General features: G+C 39.7%; 1 protein-coding gene across 17 annotated transcripts in view; it reads left to right on the forward strand.

The window, feature by feature from the left end:
- Positions 1-390: 390 nt before the first annotated feature.
- The window catches only part of LOC145533454 (uncharacterized), a 103,770-nt gene continuing 83,743 nt past the window's right edge, over positions 391-20,417 (forward strand). For 14 of the 17 annotated variants that reach the window (XR_014074078.1, XR_014074080.1, XR_014074079.1 and 11 more), the window contains exons 1-2: positions 391-727; positions 10,323-10,494. Coding sequence is in view for 3 of the 17 variants with exons in the window: in XM_081560877.1 (XP_081417003.1) it covers positions 10,369-10,494 (126 nt within the window). In the remaining 14 variants the exon portion in view is untranslated. Of the gene's footprint in view, positions 728-822; positions 962-1,625; positions 2,100-10,322; positions 10,495-20,417 lie in introns of those variants that run through there. The other 3 variants (XR_014074090.1, XR_014074087.1, XR_014074086.1) reach the window with 3 other exon arrangements.

The following is a 20,417-nucleotide window of genomic DNA, read 5'->3' on the forward strand; positions in this document are numbered from 1 at the left end:
TTATCATATCTCTTAAAGTCTATTGATTTCATGAGGCTATGCTATGGTACACGAAGCATGACAATGCAGTCATACAAAGTGTAGCAGTCCACTATTGCCATTGCAGTGCTGTGTAACAAATCACCCTAAACTCAATGGCTTAGAGCAAGTATTTTATTCTCATGTTACAGTTGCCTGTGGTTTGGCTGATCTAGGCTGGCTGACTGGCTTTACTTTAAGCTGCATGTTGGCTCAGTTTGTCTCTAATCCATGAGTTTGGTTCCACTCCAGTACTCTTGCCTGGAAGATTCCATGGATGGAGGAGCCTGATAGGCTACAGTCCATGAGGTCACAAAGAGTCAGACACGACTGAGTGACTTCACTTTTCCATGTTTATTTTTTTCTGAAGCCAAAGTTGAAGTGGCAGTGGTTACCTGAGGCATGCTCTTCTTAGGACTTACCAATGGAGCTCAAAATCCAAGCCAAGCCATGGAACAACACTTAAGGCTGCCATTGCATCATGTCCACTAGTATTCTATTTGTCAAAGCAAGTCACATTGCCAAGCCTAACATGGCTTATAGTGGGAGAGTAAAGGGAAATAATATTTGTTGAACAGCAATCCAGACCATATACCAAGCAAAGTCCAGCATCTATAGACATTTTAATTGAAAAGTGTATTTTCACAAACCAATTCAAATGATTGAAAACCTATATGAATGATTGACTTCAGACTTTTTAATTTAAAAGGTGAGTTTTAAAATTAATATCTTCAATATATCTGTGATATATTGTTCTAAAGTGTTGGGAAATAACATTTCAATAATTTAATTTCTATGTGGAAGAATGAATCACTCTCATCATAGAGACCTCAAGAATTAGAGTGGGTGTCCTTTTGGACATTTTCTTCAGAATAGCCAAGTAGACATCGCTGGGGTCTGAATCTGACTTAAATGGCAATGTTTCAGTTTGAGGATGATGGAGGTAAGGCTGATCTTGACTCAAAATGCATCAACTCAGACTAAGCCATAATACAGTATGTGAAACCTAGAGTTGATAAAAGATAATGGAATCTAGTTATGTGACCTTAGACTTTTGAACACATTCCAGATTGTAACAATCAGAGTAATTTCTATTCTTCTCCCTCTTCCTCCTCCTTCCTCACCCCTTCTTCTCATTCTCCTCCCTTTTCCTCCTTCTTCTTGACTTCTTTGTCTTCCCCTTCATCAGTTGTTTGTCTGTGGATATTAAGAAAAATCATTCCATGTTCGTATTTCCAACCAGCTATGATAGCTCCTAGTCTTATGTCACAAACTCATGTCTGGTGGCTTGTTGATGATGGGTTGACTCAGCTGGTTGAAGTATAGGGGTAGAAAAGTCAAGTCATCAATTCAGTCTTCATGAGGGAAAGTCAGCTAGTCATTTTACTATGTAGCAGTGTGTAAATTCCAGGATTCAGTGGTGATAAAAATAAATGTTTGCAAAGATATACACCTATGTTAGAGTGAGTCTTCATATTTCTTTCAATGACAAGGAAGGAGGGCTCTTGTTCTCAGTTCCACATGAGATGTCTTGCCCATAGTACGTTATATATAATTACATTGTTTCTTCAAGGTGCCCTTATTATTTCTCCTCTCCTCTTTCCCAGGAGACATACACCAGGAGGAACTGGCAAGTTCAGTTGGCAAGAACAGACGAATAAATAAGAAGCATGAGCTTGCGTCTTTTAGCTGAGGCGATTTGTCAAAAACCAGAGCAGTGTGGCTGTGTTCAGATTTAAGGGTTATATTCAGCCTTAATCAAGGGAAATTTTAAAAAAGCTAAATCAATGAACAAATTGAGGAAAAGATTTTGGTAGAACATGAAGTCAATCATTCTCATGTGGCTGAATATATTGGCCTGAAGGCATTTCAAAAATAGGCTAGAGCATTAGACAATGGTGAGTTACCTACTCATATTTGTCTAGTTTATTGAGTGAGTGGTATTGAGTGAGGAATCCCATGAAGAATAATGAGATTTGACACTCGAGAGAGAACAAAATATCTGAGCAAGAGACCTCTGAGGTCAGCTACTTGTTATGAGGCCATCAAGTGGTGAATATGGATAAACTGGGTCTATAATACATCTGAGTTTATGATATATTAGTAATTTTCAACATTGTTGTTTTATTATGTAGATGTCAGCGATGCATATTATATCTCCCTGGTAATTACTGTTTTCCTCTTCAGATCTCCTCTTCACCTTTCTCCAATGTGTGCTATGCCCTGGGAGGCTGACTTTTATGGGTCACATCAATGAGATTCATTGCTTTATGGCATCCCATTGGATTCAGTCAATGGGAAGAACTGTTGAAACAAATTGGAGAGTAGGGAAGGAGGTTTTTATTTCTAGGCTCTCATCCTTTTGGGTCACCATGTATTGACTTCATCCCTTTTCTAAATGCCACAGCTTTGTTGCAGAGCCCTCTCCATATGATGTATGTGTAGTCGCTCAGTCGTGTCTGACTTTTTGTGACCCTATGGACTGTAGCTCGCCAGGCTCCTCTGTACAGGCAAGAATATTGGAGTGGGTTGCCATTTCCTTCACCAGGGGATCTTCCCAACCCAGGGATTGAACCCAGGTCTCCTGCACTGCAGGTGAATTCTTTACCACCTGAAGCACCAGTGAAGCCCACTCCTCTCCAATTCCACTGACCACTCCCTTACTTTGTCTCTTCAAGCTGAAAGAACAATGGCTCCCATAGGTCGCTAGTCCTGGGAGCTCAACTATGTTTCATTGGGTTTGCTTGATCCTTCTATACATTTGTAAACAGTCCCTTAATACACTGTCCTTAGTTACCCATCTGCATATTCCATCTCTTGTTTGCTAACATCTTGACCAACACACTACCTATGTGAAATATGACACTTGCTATGTATTTTCAGGACATAGAATACATGTGTATTAAAGTTATTACAGATTTAAATGCAGCACTTATGATAAATATAACCAAAACAAACTTCAGCCTCCTGGGAGGGCGGCTGAATACAAATAGTAGCCAAGGTAAAAACAAATAAGAACAAAAATGTGACATACATTGGGGAAAATGCAATAATATTAAGAAAAACTGTGTTAGGAGGCATAGATAAAATGGGAAAATCAGAATTTGGGAGAAAAGTTCCCAGGACAAAATACCAGAATTCAAAATTGTGAACAGTTAGGAAATCTAACATTGAGGGCTAGGAAACAAGGGATACAGAAGCAGAGAGAGAGGTAAGTAAAGAAAGAGTGTGTGTGTGTGTGTGTGTGTGTGTGTGTGTGTGTGTGTGTTTGAAGGGCATAAAGTGCTGGGTTAGAGGTTGCAGGACGTTGGATGACAGCACTCAGAAGCATCTAGAATCCATGTAGTGGCTCTGTCCATGGTTCTGGCCAAGTCCCTGCTGCTGCATGGACTGCCCCCTCCCTCTGAGGATGAGAGGAGCTGAAAGAATTCTGAATGCTTGACTGATGTGCCTTCAGACTTCTCTGGAAATTACTTTGTACTAAAGGCATCCTCCAGAAGAGCAAACTGTACCAGGCTAAAAGAAGGGGAGTAATACCATCCGTCTCCTAGTTATTACACATTTGTACATGATTGATACTAACATTACTGCTGCCAGCAATTGATCTAAGCATATTACCATGCTAAAACAATTTACCACAACATAGACACAAACGTGAGAACTCTGAAGAGCAGTTTCAAAATAAGAGGCCAAGGTGAGAATAAAATCATATGATGGAATTACTCCAAATGTCTGTACACAAATACAGGACTGAATTTCTACTGTTCCTTCTATTATTTTTTTTTCTGGGCTGAAAAATGATTACGTAATGGCATGCCCAAAAATGGTTTTTAAAAGTTAAAGGATAGAGCTTCCCTGGTGGCCGTGTGGTAAAGAATCTGCCTGCCAATGCAAGCAACATGAGTTCAATCCCTGATCTGGGAGGATCCCATATGCTGCAGAGATACTATGCCCAAACACCACAACTACTGAGCCTGTGCTCTAGAGCACAGGAGCTGCAGCTACGAAGTCCACATGCTGCCTGTGCACCCTAGAGTCCATGCTCTGCAACAAGAGGAACCACTGCAATGAGACACCTGCACACAACAGCTAGAGAGTAGCCTCTGCTTGTGGCAACTAGAGAAAATCCTGTGTAGCAACAAAGACTCAGCACAAGCAAAAACTAATAAATAAATAAAATTGTAAACAAAAATTTAAGTTTAAAGGATACAAATACAAGGCTAAGATACAAATAAGTTAGCTTATACCACAAAGGATACTTCTGTGTTTTGGGAAGAAATCAAAATTTAAATCTAAAGTTTTACCTTTTACATAAGTGTTACTTATCACAACAGTAACCAAGGGAAAGAGATAGCTTTTTAAAGTCTCTTAGTCTGATCATTATTAGAGAACCAAAGAATGTAGTTTCTTAGGAAAATATCTAATGTATTGTCAATGAGAAAATTTATGCATCTGGCAGTCTTGAGAAGTTTTGCAAAGTGGATATTAAAGATCTTCAGTTTAAAATGTTGCATTTAGTATTAATGGGAGCATGGTAGTGACTTCTTAGACTAGAATGAATTGGTGTGAAAATAGGAAAAGAAAACTGGGACAAATTGCAACAAGGAGAAGAAAATTAAGCTGATGAGGTCACCAAACAGAAGAAGAAAATGTCTTCCCAGTTTTGTGATCATGTTCTCAAAAAGCACTGAATACCCCTCCAATCACAGTTTCAGCCACCATCACTTGGAAAGGCAAATACTTGAAAGACTTTGTGTCTAACCTTGTATCTTTCATCTTCTAGTTTTAAAAAAGTATCTGGTGTGGTGACAGGATCTAGGTTCCGAGCCTTATCAGAAAGATGCTGGACAAGTTGTGTAACCTCTTGAAACATTATTTTGTCCCCCAAACACAAGCTATCTTGTTCACAAGATTACCTTGGATTTTAAATAAGCACACATGAATGTAAAAGAGACAAACATAGATCCAAAGTAACCCAGAGATCTCCACGGACTCTTCCAGCCTTTGGGACCTATATAGAATTGTCCCAAGCCCCAGTTAGATGGCCTGGGGGAATCCTAATCCCCCTCAAGGTATCTGAAATTTCCTGAAGACTGCTTTATCACAGACGCCTTCACTTCACTTCACTTCACTTCACGCCTTCACTACAATGGATACTCTCCTTGTATCCATTTGCTACAGAGTCCAAGCTGGCTCTGCTCACCAAAGGACAGGCCAATAAATCAGAAATAAGGTACTGATGCAAGGAAAACCTGGGTGATGAAGAAGCAGCAGACTAATGTCTCAAAATAACCATCTTACTGAGGTCTGGATGCCAGGTTCTTTTATTGAATAAAAATGGGAGAAGGTGAGGAAACAAAGTAAAAAGGCCAATTAATCTTGCAAATATCTCCTAAAATGGCAAGCCTCAGGCAGAGGATGTGTTCATTTCTTCCTTCCTGCCATCCAAAAGTAGACAGGCACCGAACAAAGGCACTTTAGTTTAACAGTCAGGCAGAGAGGCAGGATTCTCTAAGGCCAGCCATTATGTAAGATTATAATAACAAAAGCAATGAAAAGCAAGTTAAAGAAACAATTCCAACATTGGAGTCAGAGTTGGTTTTTCCCTGCAATGCACTGACAGCCTTTCACAACGTTATTAACTCAGATATGGAACTCAAGAGTCCCTTGAATTTTCTCTCTCAAGCCTGTATATTCAAACCATGAAGGTACTCAAGAGTATGTTTGCTTGTGCAACCTAGCAGGAGGTACCCTCTGTGAAAATCATGTGAATTACAGAAAGTGAAAATACTTTTCCTGTTATATTGATTTAATGACTACTAACAAATTGATCTTACAATAACAGAACCATGGAAACTTCCTTGTGTTACTTGCTCAGTCATGTCCAGCTCTTTGCAACTTCGTGGGCTGTAGCCTGCCAGGCTCCTCTGTACGTGGAATTCTCCACGCAGGAATACTTGAGTGGGTAGCCATTCCCTTCTCCTGGCAATCTTCTCAACCCAGCCCGACCCAGGGATCAAATATGGGTCTCCTGCAATACAGGAAGACTCTTTACTGTCTGAACCACTTAAGATGGTACAAAAATAAATAACCAGAACTCAAAGACTCTACTCAAATAGAGCTACATAAATACTAACTGATGCAGTCCAGTGAAATGTTACAGGGAGCAAACACTGAGAACTAGAGATAGAATTATTCTATCTCGGTCATGACTTGTTCATATCAATAGAGAATAAATCGAACAAATCTGTGATGTGTCCATTCTTGAACACTTAGCAAATGTTTTAAAGAAAAAAAAAATGTCCAGAGCACATGGTCCAGGCTTTGAACTTAATTTGCAAGTCGTTTTTAGCTAACAGCTCCTCCTTCTCTTAGAAATTTGGCTTATTAGAAGTTTTTCTGTTCATGAACAAAATAAAGTACAGGGCTTTTAATACATTTCTTCTTGAAACTCGTGGTCTGTCTTTAGGGGTTCCTGTGTTTAGGGATTCTTGGACTGTCTATTTTTATGATTTTGGTCATAATTTTTTGGATAAATGTGTTATGGAGGATGCAAAGCATGGAGTACCACCCTTCTTTCTTGCCATGTTTCAGCGCAGATCATTGGTACCTTGACCCCATTTGCAAAATAAGGGACTGTGCTTTCATGATGAGAACAAGCTTACACCTTCTCACCAGAGTCCAATGTATGGACAATAAAATGAAGACCTTAATTATGCAATGGAATTAAGAACAATATGCTAAAGGAATGTCTTGCAATGGATGTGTGAGAGGACATATAATGTCCTGGCCCAATTCAAGGCTGGGTTTGTGTGTCTTTGAAGGAGGAAGACTACCCAGGCATACTAGGATGAGGTCCTAGAACCAGGATGTCAGTGGCAGTGTGCTTGGCAGGTTTAAGCAATCATGTGGAGTCTCTCTTACTATTACACAGCTCTGGCAGGTGAGGGTCCCACTTCAGTTGCAGGATGTGCTTGGCTTTCAAGTTGCTCTGAAAGCTCCAACATATCCACCCATGGCAGTGCTTCCAGAGGCCAGCTTGGTGACTGGCCCCTCACCTTCCATCTCTCTTTTTTGGACCTTTTCTTCCCCAGCACCTCCCACACTCTTGCAAACTTGAATTCCTGTAATAAAGTCCTTATTCCATAGCACTCAGAGTGGTTATGCTTTCTAAATTCTTCCGTTGTACTATCACTACGTGGGATTACTTAATCCCCTCAAGAAACCATTTGAACTGAAAGGGATTTTGATGTTAACCTCTCAGCTTGTTAGGCAGGTTACTTATTAAAAGATCCATGTAAAAACCTGGATTAAAAATGACATTGGAACATATCTCAACATAATAAAAGCTATATATGACAAACCCACAGCAAACATTATCCTCAATGGTGAAAAATTGAAAGCATTTCCCCTAAAGTCAGGAACAAGGCAAGGATGCCCACTTTCACCACTACTATTCAACATAGTTTTGGAAGTTTTGGCCACAGCAATCAGAGCTGAAAAAGAAATAAAAGGAATACAGATAGGAAAAGAAGAAGTAAAACTCTCACTGTTTGCAGACGACATGATTCTCTACATAGAAAACCCTAAAGACTCTACTAGAAAATTACTAGAGTTGATCAATGAATATAGTAAAGTTGCAGGATATAAAATTAACACACAGAAATCCCTTGCATTCCTATACTCCAATAATGAGAAAACAGAAAGAGAAATTAAGGAAACAATACCATTCACCATTGCATCAAAAAGAATAAAATACTTAGGAATATATCTACCTAAAGAAACAAAAGACTTATATATAGAAAACTATAAAACACTGATGAAAGAAATCAAAGAGGACACAAACAGATGGAGAAATATACCGTGTTCATGGATTGGAAGAATTAATATAGTGAAAATGAGTATACTACCCAAAGCAATCTATAGATTCAATGCAATCCCTATCAAGCTACCAATGGTATTTTTCACAGAACTAGAACAAATCATCTCACAATTTGTATGGAAATATAAGAAACCTCGAATAGCCAAAGCAATCTTGAGGAAGAAGAATGGAACTGGAGGAATCAACCTGCCTGACTTCAGGCTCTACTACAAAGCCACAGTCATCAAGACAGTATGGTACTGGCACAAAGATAGAAATATAGATCAATGGAACAAAATAGAAAGCCCAGAGATAGACCCACGCACCTATGGACACCTTATCTTCGACAAAGGAGGCAAGAATATTCAATGGAGAAAAGACAATCTCTTTAACAAGTGGTGCTGGGAAAACTGGTCAACCACTTGTAAAAGAATGAAACTAGAACATTTCCTAACACCGTACACAAAAATAAACTCAAAATGGATTAAAGATCTAAATGTAAGACCAGAAACAATAAAACTCCTAGAGGAAAACATAGGCAAAACACTCTCCGACATAAATCACAGCAGGATCCTCCATGACCCACCTCCTAGAATATTGGAAATAAAAGCAAAAATAAACAAATGGGACCTAATTAAAATTAAAAGCTTTTGCACAACAAAGGAAACTATAAACAAGGTGAAAAGACAGCCTTCAGAATGGGAGAAAATAATAGCAAATGAAGCAACAGACAAACAATTAATATCAAAAATATACAAGCAACTTCTGCAGCTGAATTCCCGAAAAATAAACGACCCAATCAAAAAATGGGCCAAAGAACTAAACAGACATTTCTCCAAAGAAGACATACAGATGGCTAACAAACACATGAAAAGATGCTCAACATCACTCATTATTAGAGAAATGCAAATCAAAACCACAATGAGGTATCATTTCACACCAGTCAGAATGGCTGCTATCCAAAAGTCTACAAGCAATAAATGCTGGAGAGGGTGTGGAGAAAAGGGAACCCTCTTACACTGTTGGTGGGAATGCAAACTAGTACAGCCACTATGGAGAACAGTGTGGAGATTCCTTAAAAAACTGGGAATAGAACTGCCATATGACCCAGCAATCCCACTGCTGGGCATATACACCGAGGAAACCAGAATTGAAAGAGACGCGTGTACCCCAATGTTCATCGCAGCACTGTTTACAATAGCCAGGACATGGAAGCAACCTAGATGTCCATCAGCAGACGAATGGATAAGGAAGCTGTGGTACATATACACAATGGAATATTACTCAGCCATTAAAAAAAATACATTTGAATCGGTTCTACTGAGATGGATGAAACTGGAGCCCATTATACAGAGTGAAGTAAGCCAGAAAGAAAAACAACAATACAGTATACTAATGCATATATATGGAATTTGAAAGATGGTAACGATAACCCTATATGCGAGACAGAATAAGAGACACAGATGCATGGAACAATTTTATGGACTCTGAGGGAGAAGGTGAGGGTGGGACGTTCTGGGAGAATAGCATTGAAACATGTATATTATCATATGTGAAACAGAACACCATTCCATGTTCGATGCATGAGACAATGGCTCAGGGCCGGGGCAATGTGATGATCCAGAAGGATGGGATGGGGAGGGAGGTGGGTGGGGGGTCCAGGAAGGGGAACACATGTAAACCCATGGCTGATTCATGTCAATGTATGGCAAAAACTATTGCAATGTTGTGAAGTGATTGGCCCCTAACTAAAATAAATAAATTTATTAAAAAAAAAATAAAAATGACATTGGTATCAGGAGACCTGTTCATCATATCACTCAACATTACCTTTATAAGATTTCACGTGAGAAAAGTATCACTATTTCTGGCTATTTATTTATTTCACTGTTTATTTCTTTTGAAGCATTGGTATACTTCTTCCTTTTCAGGACATTCAATTTTTGTCCTGGCTTCTGGGAGGCTCAGAGATATATGTGATGCATAATGACAGGAAATATTTTAGCTTCCAATGTATTTGCTTATTCCTCTTTATCATGCATTTAATTAATCCCATTTGATCTTAAAGTATACTTGCTTTTTACCTTAACTTGTGTCTGGTAGGAAATGGTTGTGACAGAACAAAACACTGACAAAGTCTGTTTATTCAATGACTACCTAGTGTCATCTGGGCTTGACATTCTCTATGTCATTCTCTCTATCTTATTTTTTCTTCCATTTCAGGTACAAGGAAACTGAGTTTCCACTAGATCAGGGGTTGCTAAATGGACAATGACAAGAATTGGGATTTTCAATCTGTCTCTACTGTGTCAGGCTGTCTTACTGGCTGAAAGAGTCTGATATATACACACAAGGCACAGTGAAATAAAAATAAGCATTTCTGTCCCGCTTAACCTGATTCAAGCATGAGGATCTTTACATTGGTTCCTTCTTTTTCTGGCAGAGAAGTTTGTAATTATGAGTGAAACAGAAAGCAAACATGTCTTGATATGGAAGTTGGTGATGAAAATAATGAAGTTGATGGTGATAATGTAGAAAATGGTGGTGATGAAGCTGATGAAGATGTTGATGGTGATGAAGAGAATGATGATTCACTTGAGTTGCAAAGAAAAGCTGTGAGTATTTTCAGTCACTTTACCCCCTCCTAATGTATATATTTTCAAGAATTGCAGCATACGGGAACTTACAGCATAATTCATGGATTTTTATTACTGTATGGAATATACTTCCTGACTTCAGTAATCATGTAAAATAGCTAAAATGATTAACTGAGTGCTCACTGTATATCAGGCATTGTTCTAGGTATTTTATACACATTGATTTATTTCATATTTAAAGTAGATACTTTTCTTACCCCCATTTTACAAATGCCAAAACCAAGGCAAAGCTACTCTTCTGATCAAGATCACAGAGCTAGTAAGTGGTGGAGTTAGAATTCCAACCCAGGGAGTCTGGCCCCCAAGTTTCTGCTCTTAAGCATGATTTTTGTGCCTCATGCTCTCTCCAATGACCAGGAAAAAGTACAGATTTGGCTTCATGTTTGGATTCCATAACTTCCTAGCTGTGTGGCCTTGAGCTTAATCTCTTTAATTCTTAGTTTCTCTGAGGTTCTTTTAAGCGACAAGAGATAGGATTCTTTTGAAGTAACAATTTGCTTACTTGCTGAGCACCTACGAGCACAGAACTAAGCTAGGTGCCATGAGCTGAAAAATTAAACCACTATTCAAGAGTTTTGCTCACAAATATAAGCATGAAGATACTCAAAATACATGCTTAATTGGAATAAATTTTCTGCAGCTGGTTTTCAAATCTTCCAGCTTCCCACAAGAAGATAAGAAAGGCTCTCACGGAAGAAACATTTCTCTTTTGCTCTTTCTTTTTTCCTTGTAACCCACTACATCCTTGTCTTAGAGCGTTTTATTTATTGTATTCTGTTGGCAACGTTAACGCCTCTGAACACCTACCATCTACATTCACCTTTACAAGTCAATAATATCCCCCAGGACCCTCACTCTGAATGACCCTCACTGTGAGACCTGGGCACTGTGACTTTTCAGAGGACTGTGGAGGGACTGATGGATGAGTGGCAGAGAACGATGGATGTGATTTCATATCCCTACATGAAGACCACTGGAGAAGGAAATGTCAACCCACTCCAGTATTCTTGCCTGGAGAATCCCATGGACAGAGGACCCTGGCAGGCTACAATCCATGGGGTTGCAAGAGTTGGACATGACTTAGTGATGGACACGACTTTAAGACCATTGGGAAAACAGCACCCTGACCATGACTTGGCAGTGAGTGCGACTGTAGAAGACTGGTTCCAGGAAGAGTTGAGAGGCTGTGAGTTGGCTCTGAGCAAGGGGAAGGCAGCAGTTCCAAGAGACAGATTGTAGCTGTTCTTTTTTCTCTCTTCCTTGAGTTTGGTGGCAATAAGGCATATGGCATGGATCACCCAGCCTGATCAGTCTCAGATTGTTAAATAGTCTCCAGGACGTATGAAGACAGCAGTCACACATCCATTAAAGAGCAGCCATAGAACGAAGAAGGCAATTGTTTCTGGTAACTGCAATTTTGTCCCAACCCATGCAATCACCAAGGGAGAGCAAATGAAAAAGAACGACTTAAGTGAAGCTGCCATTTGGAGTCTCTGGGTTCCTGCTCAGTTGGCAAGAATTGAGCAGCAGACAGGAGACCTGATCCCTTCCAAGTTGAGCACTCTTGAGGCATGGCTTAAAACAAGATCAGGTGCTTTATCTTTCTTATAGCATCAAATTTATTTATCAGGTAGCATACAAAAAGAGTAGAAAATCTGGCCTATACAATTTTTTCAGCATTGGAACATTGTTTATTTCATCTTTACTTTACATTGGAGTTCAGTTCAGTTCAGTTGCTCAGTCGTGTCCAACTCTTTGTGATCCCATGGACTGCAGCATGCCAGGCCTCCCTGTCCATCATCAACTCCCAGAGTTTAACCAAACTCATATCCACTGAGTCAGTGATGCCATCCCACCATGTCATCCTCTGTTGGCTCCTTCTCCTCTCCCCTTCAATCTTTCCCAGCATCAGTTCACTTCACTTCAGTTCAGTCGCTCAGTCATGTATGACTCTTTGTGACCCTATGAATCCCAGCATGCCAGGCCTCCCTGTCCAACACCAACTCCCAGAGTCTACCCAAACCCATGTCCATCGAGTCAATGATGCCATACAACCATCTCATCCTCTTCTCCTCCTGCCCTCAATCTTTCTCAGCATCAGGGTCTTTTCAAATGAGTCAGCTCTTCACATCAGGTGGCCAAAGTATTGGAGTTTCAGCTTCAACATCAGTCCTTCCAATGAACACCCAGGACTGATCTCCTTTAGGACGGACTGGTTGGATCTCCTTGCAGTCCAAGGGACTCTCAAGAGTCTTCTCCAACACCACAGTTCAAAAGCATCAATTTTTTGGTGCTCAGCCTTCTTTATAGTCCAACTCTCACATCCATACATGACCACTGGAAAAACCATAGCCTTGACTAGATTGACCTTTATCAGCAAAGTAATGTCTCTCTTTTTTAATATGCTGTCTAGGTTGGTCATAACTTTCCTTCCAAAGAGTAAGCGTTTTTTAATTTCATGGCTGCAATCACCATCAGCAGTGATTTTGGAGTCCAAAAAAATAAAGTCTGACACTGTTTCCACTGTTTCCCATCTATCTGCCATGAAGTGATGGGACCAAATGCCATGATCTTAGTTTTCTGAATGTTGAGCTTTAAGCCAACTTTTTCACTCTCCTCTTTCACTTTCACCAAGAGGCTCTTTAGTTCTTCTTCACTTTCTGCCATAAAGGTGGTGTCATCTGCATATCTGAAGTCATTGATATATCTCCCGGCAATCTTGATTCCAGCTTGTGCTTCATCCAGCCCAGCATTTCTCATGATGTACTCTGCATATTAGTTAAATAAGCAGGGTGACAATATACAGCCTTGACTTATTCTTTTTCCTGTTTGGAACCAGTCTGTTGTTCCATGTTCAGTTCTAACTGTTGCTTCCTGACCTGCATACAGGTTTCTCAAGAGACAGGTCAGGTGGTCTGGTGTTCCCATCTTTTTCAGAATTTTCCACAGTTTATTGTGATCCACACAGTCAAAGGCTTTGGCATAGTCAATAAAGCAGAAATAGATGTTTTTCTGGAACTCTCTTGCTTTTTCGATCATCCAGCGGATGTTGGCAATTTGATCTCTGGTTCTTCTGCCGTTTCTAAAACCAGCTTGAACATCTGGAAATTCACCGTTCACGTATTGCTGAAGCCTGGCTTGGAGAATTTTAAGCATTACTTTACTAGTGTGTGAGATGAGTGCAATTGTGCGGTAGTTTGAGCATTCTTTGGCATTGCCTTTCTCTGGGATTGGAATGAAAATTGACCTTTTCCAGTCCTGTGGCCAGTGATGAGTTTTCTAAATTTGCTGGCGTATGGAGTGGAGCACTTTCACAGCATCATCTTTCAGGATTTGAAATAGCTCAACTGGAATTCCATCACCTCCACTAGCTTTGTTTGTAGTGATGCTTCCTAAGGCCCACTTGACTTCAACATACCAGGATGTCGGGCTCTAGGTGAGTGATCACACCATCGTGGTTATCTGGATCATGAAGATCGTTTTTGTACCGTTTTCTGTGTATTCTTGCCACCTTTTCTTAATACTTTCTGCTTCTGTTAGGTCCATAACATTTCTGTCCTTTATTGAGCCCATCTTTGCATGAAATGTTACCTTGATATCTCTAATTTTCATGAAGAGAGCTCTGCTCTTTCCCATTCTATTGTTTCCTCTATTTCTTTGCATTGCTTGCTGAGGAAGGATTTATTATCTCTCCTTGCTATTGTCTTGCTAATCAACAAAAGAGTCCGAAATGCAGTACTTGGATGCAATCTCAAAAAAGACAGAATGATATCTGTTTGTTTCCAAGGCAAACCATTTAATATCACGGTAATTCAAGTCTATGCCCCGACCAGTAATGCCAAAGAAGCTGAAGTTGAACAGTTCTGTGAAGACCTCCAAGACCTTCTAGAACTAACACCCAAAAAAGATGTCCTTTTCATTATAAGGGACCGGAATGCAAAAGTAGTAAGTCAAGAAACACCTGGAGTAACAGGGAAATGTGGCCTTGAAGTACTGAATGAAGCAGGGCAAAGGCTAATAGAGTTCTGCCAATAGAGAATGCACTGGTCATAGCAAACACCCTCTTCCAACAACACAAGAGAAGACTCTACACATGGACATCACCAGATGGTCGACACCAAAATCAGATTGATTATATTCTTTGCAGTCAAAGATGGAGAAGCTCTATACAGTCAGCAAAAACAAGACTGGGAGCTGACTGTGGTTCGGACCATGAATTCCTCATTGCCAAATTCATACTTAAATTGAAGAAAGTGGAGAAAACCACTAGGCCATTCAGGTATGACCTAAATCAAAATCCCTTATGACTATACAGTGGAAGTGAGAAATAGATTTAAGGGACTAGATCTGATAGACAGAGTGCCTGATGAACTATGGATGGAGGTTTGTGACATTGTACAGGAGACAGGAACAAAGACCATCCCCAAGAAAAAGAAATGCAAGAAAGCAAAATGGCTGTCTGAGGAGGCCTTACAAATAGCTGTGAAAAGACGAGAAGAGAAAAGCAAAGGAGAAAAGGAAAGATATACCCATTTGAATGCAGAGTTCCAAAGAATAGCAAGGAGAGATAATAAAGCCTTTCCAGCATCAGAGTCTTTTCAAATGAGTCAGTTCTGCACATCAGGTGGCCAAAGTATTGGAGTTTCAGCTTCAGCATTAGTCCTTCCAATGAACACTCAGGCCTGATCTCCTTTAGGATGGGCTGGTTGGATCTCCTTGCAGTCCATGGGACTCTCAAGAGTCTTCTCCAACACTACAGTTCAAAAGCATCAATTCTTCGGCCCTCAGCTTTCTTTATAGTCCAACTCTCACATCCATACATGACTATAGGAAAAATGATAGCCTTGACTAGATGGAGCTTTTTTGGCAAAGTAATGTCTCTGCTTTTTAATATGCTGTCTAGATTGGTCACAACTTTCCTTCCAAGGAGTAAGCATCTTTTAATTTCATGGCTGCAGTCACTATCTGCAGTGATTTTGGAGCCCCCCAAAATGAAGTCTGCCACTGTTTCCACTATTTCCCCATCTATTTGCCATGACATGATGAGACTGGATGCCATGATCTTAGTTTTCTGAATGTTGAGCTTTAAACCAACTTTTTCACTCTCCTCTTTCACTTTCATCAAGAGGCTCTTTAGTTCTTCACTTTCTGCCATAAGGGTGGTGTCATCTGCATATCTGAAGTTATTGATATTTCTCCCGGCAATCTTGATTCCAGCTTGTGCTTCCTCCAGCCCAGCATTTCTCATGATGTACTCTGCATATAAGTTAAATAAGCAGGGTGACAATATACAGCCTTGACGTACTCCTTTTTCTATTTAGAATCAGTCTGTTGTTCTGTATTCAGAGTAGAATTGATAAATGTTGTGTTAGTTTTAGGTGTACAGCAAAGTGATTCTGTTATATATATACATGTATCTATTCTAGTTCTTTTCCCATTTAGGTTATTACAGAGTACTGAGCAGAGTTTCCTGTGCTATACAATAGGTTCTTGTTGGTTATCCATTTTAATTATAGCAGTGTGTACATGTCTATCCTAGACTCCCAACCTGTCTGTTCTTCCCCACCTCTTTCCCCCCTGGTAGCTGTAATTTCATTTTCTAAATATGCGAATCTGTCTCTGTTTTGTAACTAAATTCATTTGCATCATTTTTTTAGATTCCACATATAAGCAATACCATATTGTATTTGTCTTTCTCTGACTTACTTCACCTGTTATGATAATCTTCAGGTCCATCCATGTTGCTGCAAATGGCATTATTTCACCCTTTTTATGGATGAGTAATATTTCAGTGTATATATGTATCTGTACGTATGTATATATGTATATATATATGTACATATACACATATTTATGTATATGGACATGAGTTTGAATAAGCCCTGGGAGCTGGTGATGGACAGGGGGTCCTGACATGCTGCAGTCCATCGGGTCACAAAGAGTTGGACATGACTGAAAGAATATATGTATGTTTATATTATCTACTTTATCCATTCGTCCTTCAATGGAAATTTAGATTGCTTCCATGTCTTAGCTATTGCAAACAGCACTGCAGTGAATATTGAGGTGCACATATTCTTTCAAACCATGTCTTTCTCCAGATATATGCCCAGGAGTGTGATCACATGATCATATGGTAACTTTATTTTTATTTTCTTAAAGAACCTCTATACAGGTGCTTTTTCTTTAAACAAGGGATCAGTGTTTTCGATAGTATGCTTTCTAAGTATCTTTTTTTCCAACTGGCATACCATCCCAGCTGGGTGGCACATTCTTAGAATGAAGTCTGAAAATCTAGGAAAAGATGATGGAACTCTTTTCCTCCCAAGGTTTCTTCTTGCTTACCCATCATACCCCACCTTGCAGTTTAGTGTAGGGGATGAGGTCTGGTCTGGATTGGCACTCCAATTTGATGCTGCTGGTAGAGGTCAAGAGGGAAGGACCTGATCACACCCCTCAGAGGGGGCTACCTGCAAGAGCTGGGGTTGATTGGCAGCTGGGAAAGCAAGTAGTACTCTTATTTGAGCAGGGGGTTGGAGTTTGAGCAAGGGAAGAAGAGAAGAGAGTGCTGGTTGCTTGATGTGCGCGCGTGCACGCGTGTGTGTGTGTGTGTGTTTATTTTGAGGGGAGAGAAACAAATACTTTTTCCACTTTTATTGGCTCAAAAGTGATTGTACAATTGATTGGAGTCCCCAAAGTTTTTCTCGTTAGAATATAAGGGGAACTACTAGGAAAGGTAAGAGATACGTGGCTTACTTTTCATTACCACCCTTACTTCCCATAAGCCACTGCTTTGTTCTGAACTCATTTCTCTCTTTTCTGAGGTGTCAGCAAAGTGCATGTGTATGTGTGTGTGTGTACACTCGCGTGCATGTGTGTGTACGTGCATGCAGGGGGTACACTGTTCTCCCTGAGACCTCAAGTGTCTGAGAATACTTTTCGCCTTTGCAATTAAACTGTAGTTTGGCTGAATGTAAATTTTATTGTTAGATTCTAAGTTTGATAGTGTTACTCCATCTTCTTTCTTCCTTTAGATTTTTTTTAATGTAAAAACTTGTGCTCATATTTACTAAATTATTTTTGAAGCAGCCCTAGAAAAACCAGTTGGTTGTATAACTGAGGAAAGATACCAATAATAAGGCTTAGCAAACTGCTTTAGTACCACAAAACAATCTTCACTCTCCTAAGACATTTTTACATTTTAATATTATTCTCATTCCTAGTCTCTTAAAAAATGACTCGAAATTATACCATCTGGGAGGATATATTTTTTTCTGATCTGATATTCCTGTAACTGTACAGGCTATTAAAATAAAACAAATAGCACATGGTTCTTAAGAACAGAGTGGAAATTCCTGGGTATTAATCTATCTACTGATTTTTGCAATTATTATAACCAAATGTGTCTGAACTGAAGTATTCAACTAAGTTATTTTGAAAAGTGAATTATGACTTCACTACTATTTCTGTTCTAATTGGCTGCCCAAATAGCTGTTAGTTCAATTACTTATCTGTGCATTTGCGATTACTGTAGAATTGGGTAACTGATGTAGCTTGTGTTGTGGAAGAAACATTTTCTTGATTTGGGGATATGGGAAAATAATGTAATTGTAAATGCCGTATTATTTATCTCTTTTTTTAAATAAGCAACACAGTCTTCAAACACAAGAAATAATAGAATCATACTTTTCATCATAATAGCCTACCTTTAAAGAATCAGGTAAAATGGCTTTGTACTGCTTTTCTTGGCCATTACATCCTGTCTAATGCCTAAATGTCTCTAACTGCACAGTGAGATTTGTATCACTCACTGGTTTCTAGTTACATGTAATGTCTTGAAGGATGTAACTAATATTTGTTATGCAACATTTAAAGTGTAACTGTTTACACACACACACATACCCACACACACACAGAGCATACCACACCGTGACTTTTCCATAATTCACACAATCATTTCATTTGTAAAACTACCTTAAATATTTGGATGGAAAAGCAGCTCTTAATAAAATAAGGCAATACATTTGTGGGTGTTCTAGGACAGATGCTTAGAAGCAGACCAAGAAAGGATTCATGTGTAAGTAGTCTCTGAAGATATGCTCCTGAAGTACTCTGATGAAGGAATCGGGGAAGTGAGACAAGAAACAAGGGGGAAGTAGGTGGAACAGTTGTGTGATTTCAAGTAAAATTTCCACCTGGTCCTGCAGGGAAGCTCTGGAGTATAAATTACAGCTCAAATTTGCCTTAACTGGAGACAGAAGAGCTGTGTCCTCAGGTTGTGCTCTGAAATTTGCCAGTCTTTACCCAGTCCACGTTGCTCATTCCTGCTACCTGACTGCTCATCACCGTCCCCCGCAACCCCCACAGTCACCTGCACTTGCTACACTTTGCTGGGTCTTCGCTGAGGCTGAAGGGCTCCTCTAGTGGTGACGAGCAGGCTTAGTTGCCTCACGGCATATGGGATCTTCGTTCCCTAACCAGAAATCCAATCTGCATCCCCTGCATTGAACGGGGAACTGTTAACCACTGGACCACATGGGAAGTCCCTGCCCTTGCTACTCTTGCAGGGTTTAAGCTGGTAAGAGAAAGGGCAGGTAATTTTGAGAACCTTGCACTTTGCTTACTGCTGTTGTGAAAGAAAAGTGAAAGTGTTAGTCGCTCAGTGGTGTGCAACTCTTTGCGACTGCATGGACCGTAGCCCGCCAGGCTCCTCTGTTCACGGAATTCTCCAGGCAAGAATACTGGAGTAGGTTGCCATTCCCTTCTCCAGGGGATCTTCCCAACCCAGGGATCGAACTCAGATCTACCTCAGTGCAGGCAGATTATTTACCATCTGAGCCACCAAAACAGTGAATAACTAAATGAACTAAAAGAGACTGGAGAAATCTTTGTTGTTTGTTCTTGGAACTTTCCCTAATTCTCCATTATTCAAAAGTTGGGTCCTTTATGACCTGCTTTTTCTATGGGATGTGTTTTTTCTGCCACTTCTTTTGGCCACATATTTTTTAAGCATTTCATTGTTAATTAGCAGAGAGATATAGGGGAACCATGCAAGAAGCATAAAAATTATTTGTGTGGCAGTAAACCTGAAGTTGGCCAGTTAAATTAAGTCTTGGCCTAATCCGTAACATGTTTTCTCCTGCCACTCTTCTGTTCTATCAGCACATTTGAAGAGTTTGTTCTTTTTTTATGAACACACACACACGTCCACAAACATCAGAGTTTTGTGTGCCCTTTGCTCAATGTAGGTAGAGTTTTTCTATTTTTCTCTATGATGCAACAGGAAGAGATAGGGGTTAAATATCTAGAGATCTGCTGCTTTGCCTTTAAATCTGTGATGACCATCATTTTGTCACTAAGTCTCCTAAGGTTTCAGTTTCTTATTTAGTTTTATTTAGTGTGGGAATTTGGAAAAGATGCTTAGTTGAGTTCCTCCTGGATTTAAAAACCATGGGATTTCCCAGCTCTTCCAGGATCACTTGACAATTTAGTACATAAGCTATGCATTTTCCTGTATCTTGACTGTGAAATGTCCAGATTCCAAGCGCCCAACCCCTAGAGGATGTATCATCTAGTTAAAGCTTGAGTAACTTTGACAATATTTTCAAAGATATGAGACAAAGGACTAGAAATTCTTTTCTGTAATTGTACCATTTTTAGATACTTTCTTGTGGTATAGCTTCTTCAACCAAGATGCTGCCATAGTCAAAGCTACGGTTTTTCCAAAAGTCATGTACAGAAGTGAGAGTTGGAACATAAAGAAGGCTGAGTGCTGAAGAATTGATGCTTTTGCATCAATTCTTTTTTGCATCAAAAACTTCAGTGCTGGAGAAGACTCTTGAGAGTCCCTTGGATGGCAAGGAGATCAATCCAGTCGATCC

The sequence above is a fragment of the Giraffa tippelskirchi genome, chromosome 13 (assembly GCF_054371585.1).
Source record: "Giraffa tippelskirchi isolate mGirTip1 chromosome 13, T2T-mGirTip1v1.2.pri, whole genome shotgun sequence".
Lineage (NCBI taxonomy): Eukaryota > Metazoa > Chordata > Mammalia > Artiodactyla > Giraffidae > Giraffa > Giraffa tippelskirchi.